The 6865-nt window shown below is 45.4% G+C and overlaps 1 protein-coding gene across 1 annotated transcript; it reads right to left on the bottom strand.

The window, feature by feature from the left end:
• Positions 1-3733: 3733 nt before the first annotated feature.
• LOC137888204 (homeobox protein Hox-B1a-like) lies at positions 3734-6612 on the bottom strand. Its single transcript, XM_068731545.1, is given in 4 exon segments — positions 3734-4104; positions 5787-5872; positions 5874-6015; positions 6018-6612. Coding segments are annotated over 4 exon segments (1194 nt in total).
• Between the last annotated feature and the right edge of the window lie 253 nt (positions 6613-6865).

Consider the following 6865-nt stretch of genomic DNA (forward strand, 5'->3'; position numbering starts at 1 on the left):
TTCCGTACTTAAGTAAGTAACTCCTCGTTACCCTAACCCAAACAATGATCTTTCCCTAAACCTAACTAATAGTTTTGTCCTAAAATTTCAACCGCGAGGCCGCCGCTCCTTCCCCCGCGTGAGACGAGACGTCATGTGTAATGAAGCTGTGGCACTTCCATAGTTATATTAACTTGACTTAAAGTATTTTCCTGTGACGATTGGGGTGGAAAAAAATCTTTTTAACCTCCCTGTGAGAAATAACCAGATGACGAACTTCTTAAAGTATTAAATCATATTCAATGAACAGACAGTTTGTAATAATTCAGCTGAATGGATAGAGCTCTTTCCCCACGGATGGTTCAGAGGTCTAACCACAATGAATAGACAAACAGAGTATATATATATATATATACACATTATCTCTCGTCTCCCTTCACCCCCCTTGGCAGATGTCGTCGTCCTCCTCTGTCTGCCGATTGCACCCACCAAGGCCATGTCCTCAGCCTTCTGGTGGGAAGAGGGTTAGGTGGTGAGATCAGGATACTGCAAGTCAGAAATGCTAAAATACCTTTAAGTGGTGACATAAGGATAACACTACAGAAAGAAAGAAATGCTAAAATACCTTTAAGTGGTGACATAAGGATAACACTACAGAAAGAAAGAAATGCTAAAATACCTTTAAGTGGTGACATAAGGATAACACTACAGAAAGAAAGAAATACTAAAATGCCTTTAAGTGGTGACATAAGGACAACACTACAGAAAGAAAGAAATACTAAAATGCCTTTAAGTGGTGACATAAGGACAACACTACAGAAAGAAAGAAATACTAAAATGCCTTTAAGTGGTGACATAAGGACAACACTACAGAAAGAAAGAAATGCTAAAATACCTTTGACATGAGATCATTTCAATTAGTCTGGTTGGCCTCGTCTGCATTTCTGCAGGTTTTGAGCAATACAAGTTAAATGATAAATTTCTCCAACAACGATGTTTGTTGAAGTAAAGAAGTTTATTTTGAAGAGACAGTATGAATGGAACGAGCCCAAATCGCTGGCTTTCAAGGAAAACGCACAAAGAATTCCGAGTGACTTATCGTAAGATGTCGTACAAACCGTCGTACGAGGAGACGATAACGACTGCGTTGTCTCCTAGGAGGACGGAAGTCCACTTTGAAAAGGCCGTATGCATGTAACAAGCTTAAATGATCGCGAGTCGCTTTCGTAGGAAAAATGCAGGAAATAATGAGGAGTTGCTTTGCAAAAGACTAAAAAACTAACCATCGCGGGATTTCCTGACTCTGGCTTTCGGTTGCGCACTGCTTTCAAATCTCTGCAATTTGTGAACGAATGGATTTATATCGTACAAAACAGTCCATGGTGAGTGTAAAGAAAACAATGTCAAGAGTTTTGACAGAAGAGTCTTTAATTGAGGTAGCTTAGAGTAGAAAAGGACAGACAGGAACATTGATTGGGAGTGTCTCGAAGGCAGCAGAACTGATAAAACTCAGTCAGTCTGCTCTCATTCCCAAACAACAGACAACGATATAGAAAAGAACAAGATCACAGTAGAGGCCGGCCTTCAACGCGGCAACATTACATCTACTTTGAGAGTAGAAACTATTCGCATGAAGTCATTCTGTCAGGTTTTGAGTACCGCAGCCTTCAGCAGGAACAAGAAAAGATGTCCGCGTGGAGAACACCCCCTTCACACACACAAACCCCCCCCCCCCATTATCTTTAATCAATAACATAAAATGCATCCAATAAATAATTCTCACGGGGGGAAAGGGCCGGCAGTAAAACATCATTTCCCCCACGTTTCCCATTCAGCAAGGAGATGAGTGTGTCTGAACGGGCTTCAGCTTTCTTTCTTTTTTTCAGTAGTTTTCTTTAATCACCCCTCCCCCATTGACACACACACACACACACACACACACACACACACACACACACACACACACACACACATCCCAAATTAGACCTTGAGTCTAATTAACATGTTCAAGACACAATCCTGTGAATCGCCATACATAGAAACTCACACGTTCTACATTTTTAAAGGTTCTAAAAGTGGAACAAAAAATTGCTTCAAGCACATAAGACATGTAGGTGTGTGTTTGCCATCAGAGGCTCCCTGTATTCCTGATCCTAAGGCTCATTTAGTTAGGCTGGACTCACACTGGTATGTGGGTTAAAGATGGACCAAAGCTCGACATCGTTCATCATCACTAACTAGGGGTTTCGTATATGGAGTGGTCGTGTGTATCCCTGAGTTTCTTCCCATTGACATCAATCATGAAGGCTTTCAGCGGGTTTTAGCATCCCATAATGATTGAAATCTGTCATGGGGTTTGTTTCTACAAAATAAAAAAAACAGTGGCAAAAAATATTAAAAGAAGCAGAAACAATGTGATCCACCTTGAATAACCCAGTTAAACCCTGTGAATCAGACATTATATGAAGATGGCGCAGTGCATCCCACCACCACCACCATCACCATCATCATCATCGTCATCGTCGTCATTACCCTGTACACCAGACTCTATGTTCATCCATGGAAAGTAGATCATCTCAAAAATATATGTGGGTGTCTCAAAAGGTTTTAGTCCAACAACATGTTCAGCAAACCTTTCAGCGCCACAGGAAGCCTCTTCATCAGTGAGAGGGTTTGAGAATGCGGCTCCTGAAGTGGCGGGGCTTTCTGATTATCCCCGGTTTGGACAGAGGCGAGACGTGTGACCCGCGCTGTCAAGGGAGTCGCTGCGCCAAAGGTCCATTTGGGGCAGTGGTGACCAACCTTTAGGAGTTCAATTCCAGATCAGAGCACGTCTGTGATGCGGGGATTGCGTCCGCTCGGCTCTCAACATGGCGACGGCTGAGCACCTTTTCACCGCTGCTAAGGCTACGTATGGCCTTAAAGCGCGCATGAATTGGGTTTAGTTTAGCCAGTGGGTCAGTTTTCCTTCTCCGATTGTTCATTATAAAGATTTTTAGAGGCCTAAAGGTGTAAACATATTCAATACTTTTAGAAAAAAAAGCAGAAACACTTATAATTTTATGTAACCAAATTTGTATTTTCTTTCATATGCCTTCAATTATACATCGCGACCCAGCAGACTTATCTTTGGACCCCATGGCGGGGTCCCAAACCCCAAGTTGGGAGCCACTGAAATACTCATGAAAGACGCGGTCCTGTGCGAGGATGTGGCTTTTGGTTTGGGTTTGGAAGAAGCTGCAGATCTCCGCTGGACAACGTCACGCATGTACTAGACGTCCCAGATAAAGCGGCGGGAGCTTTATCTGACTTTTTTCATTATTATTGATATTACTAAGACGGTTCCTCCAGTTGGGGCGTTTTGCATTAGCAGTCATTATCGGCCGCATGTGCGCTGGTGTTGGTTGCCTGGTATTGGACCCTGTCGTTGCATCAGTGCAGCCCTTGAGGTCAAAACATCAGCCGTCTGAGCTCAGAATCGGCTGTAGTGCTTTTTGACTTCTTAACAAGTAACTGTAGTTCATGTGTTTGAAGGAAACGTGTTTTATTCTCTATATAAAAACAAGTGATGTACCAGAAAGGCTTGATCAAGTTTCTCTCTCCTCAGGTGCTGGATCGGATTTCAAAAAGGAATTCTGGGACATGGAGGAAGTCAGTAACCAATGCACAAGTAGATGCTGACGACTTAAACAGATAGCATCCCATAGTGCAACACCGCAGATTCTGCCGAACCATGTCACATCGCTCGCGCGGACTACGTCTCCGAGCTCGGGGACGCGCCCGGAGACGTGGACGCGGAGGAGTGATCGGTGTCCTCCGGGTCCTTGTTGAAGCCTCCGTCGGCCCCGGAGGAGGAGGAGGAGGAGGAGGAGGAAGAAGAGGAGCGCGCCGTGGCGGTGGCGCCCTCCCGCTCGCGCTTCTTCTGCTTCATGCGCCGGTTCTGGAACCAGATCTTCACCTGCGTCTCGTTGAGCTCGAGGGTGGCGGCGATCTCCACGCGCCGCGCCCGCGTCAGGTACTTGCTGAAGTGGAACTCCTTCTCCAGCTCCGTGAGCTGCCGCGTGCTGAAGTTGGTGCGCATGGCGTTGTTGTGCGCTCCCGCGAGGCCGAAGTCCGACACTTTGGCTGGGCGGAGGAGAGAGAGAGAGAGACTGTTATTAATGTGTTTTATGAACTTATTGTATTCACGTAATTAATAAAGGTTAGATGATAATAACACAGAGAACAAAGAGTTCCGCCCAGATGAATTAAATGTGTCTTTGTTTGGAGCTGATTTATTTTACCCAGCATGCCTTTCACGTTCAATGTAAGTAAAGGAAGTTAACTATTGCCTAGAGGCCCCTTTTCTTATTTTCCGTTTTTTTTTGTTGTTGTATGATTTGTGTTAATGTTTTTATTTATTCATATCTATTTATGATAATGTGTATTTTTACAGTAAACAATTTTTTTGTTTACTGATCAGGCTTTTTAGATCCAGACTGTAGCTTGTGTATTATGCTGATCAGTGTGTGTCTTTATCTGCTAATCCACATTTTACAGCAAAAATAAGTTTAATATCAAGAGGGAATACAAAGGAGGGGGGGAGAGGAGGGCTCGCGAGCCGACGGGCGGAGGGATGGAGAGGTGGGGTGTAATGGAGGAGGGTGTGTGTGGGGGGGGGGGGGGGGGGTAAAAGATAACAGAGCAGAGCAGACTTCCTAGGGTGAAGTAACCGTCTGCTATGTCCATTAAGAGAGAAGAGAGAGAGGAGAAACCCCTATCAGACGTCGGGGGGCCTCCGTGGACCCGGACCAGACCTGCTATCAGGCCTGAGATATGACTGCAGACTGAATAAGTCCTGAAAACACACAAACACCGTTTCTTATACGAAATGCGAGCAGACAAGGTGACGTCACAATGAGAAATGAAACGTGTTATATTCGGCGTCCTATGAGGAGTATCACTAGCAATACATATACGAATAATCCATAGGCCGTTACGTTTATATTATTTAAGCTGCATTTTGTTTTGTTTTTACTTGAACAATATTCAGCAACCAATTTATGAATTGTTTTCATTTATTGGAGAGCAACTGTGTGTTAGAATGAAAATGAAACCATCGCGGTCGTTATTAGTGAAATATCCCAAAACGGTTTATTGTGGTTGAAAGATCTGCGAAATTAATTCACAGTACTCATTATTATGACAAATCCCGTTGTTTTTAATTACAGTGTATGTGACCTATATTGATGTTGGACAACCACGAAAATAAAAAGCATAAATAAAAGTAAATGAATATATCGATGTCACTTTTCTTTTTCTCTTAATTGCCCATTGGTTTACGGTGAAACGAATTGAGACTTCAGTGAAAAGAAGAACAGAGTGCAAGTATCATTTACATGAGAAAAGCCTGACATCTGTGCGCGTACAGATACATTGACAACCTCAGGCCTGCAGGAAATAGAATCAAAAAAATACATCACTGATAATAAATTCGTTCTTCTTCATAGAAACGTATACGCTCGTGTTGTTACAATGAAATGCAATCCGTGTAATGTTCTTTTTCACACTGTTTTGCTGACTATAGGCCGCATGTTTCCTCTCATTTCAGCTCAACAAAAAGCATTTTGAAAAAGCTTCCTTTAGATATTTTTTTGTCCCCACATGACGTGACAGCTACTGTGATAAATGCAAACGAGGCCACTGGCCCGCGACTTCGATACTGAATATGTATCTCAACATCGGACTAAGTGCAGGCCCAGCCCCTCTACAATGCTGGATCTGTAACTGACCGGTTATCTCCAGGAGAATCACCCACCCATCCATACCTGTTTTAGGCGGGTTCCTCTTCACCTTCATCCAGTCGAAGGTCTGCCCTTGCCCGGCCTGCTGGCCCTCCTCTTCTCCCTCTCTCGGTCTGGGAGACCGGCAGCTCCCCGTAACCTCCCCCGTGTGGAAGCCCCAGGTAGCCCGCTGCGTCCAGACCCCCGCCGAGCTGCTGCGGGTACTGCGGCCCGGCCAGAGCGCCCTGAGGCCCGCAGTAGGCCCCGGCCAGGGCCCGTAGCTGGGGCCGACGGTGGGGGCCGAGCTGGGGAAGGTTGATTGATGATAGTAGGTGGAGGCTACGGGCTCCTCCATGAAATACTGGGGGTGAACGGTGTTGGGAGGGCCTACCGCGTTAGAATACTCCGGATTTGTGGCGCACGCCTGACCCGCATAGGCCCCGGTGTTGCCGCTATTCCCGTTAGTATAGGCAGACAGTGTTCCGCTTTGTAAACTCTGGGTTGGGTGAAGTTGATGATGGTAGCCGTTGTGCGTCTGCTGATGCTGTTCATGATGATGATGATGATGATGTTGCTGATGAGGCTGCTGCTGCTGGGTCGTCCCGTGCGCTCCAGAGCCCCCGTACAGTCGCGCATCCCCGGTGTAAGTCGTTCCCCCGACACCGTTGTCACCTCTTGTCCCTTTAACGGGAGCCGAAGAGCCGGTGGGCCCCGCGTGGAAGGAGCCGGAGGTCACCGGGAAGCCCTGATGCTGCTCCAGAGGATGGTGATGCAGATGATAGTGGTTGTATCCGGATTTAGGCGCAGCATAAGCGCCGGTCCCCGGTCGGTTACAGATGGAATACTCCACAAACGAGTTCATGTTGTCCATGCAGACAGTGGCGTTTAAAATGAGCAAGAAACAGGAGCCCACAGATGACGTTAACAGAATCGAGTTAGAAAAAAACCTAAAAAAACGAAAAAGTAAATTACAAGAAAAATACAAAAATAAAAATCCACAATAAAACAAAAATAGTTCTGTAAAATAGTTCAGCAAATAATAATGAATACAAACAGCAGACACTTCCAACGTGGGGTTAATAAACTGGAAACACACGCGAGTCACGCGCTCTGCCGTGGTGCGC

The sequence above is a fragment of the Cebidichthys violaceus genome, unplaced genomic scaffold, assembly GCF_023349555.1.
Source record: "Cebidichthys violaceus isolate CVI_PGR_0920_01 unplaced genomic scaffold, fCebVio1.0.p SCAF_52, whole genome shotgun sequence".
In the NCBI taxonomy this organism is placed as follows: domain Eukaryota; kingdom Metazoa; phylum Chordata; class Actinopteri; order Perciformes; family Stichaeidae; genus Cebidichthys; species Cebidichthys violaceus.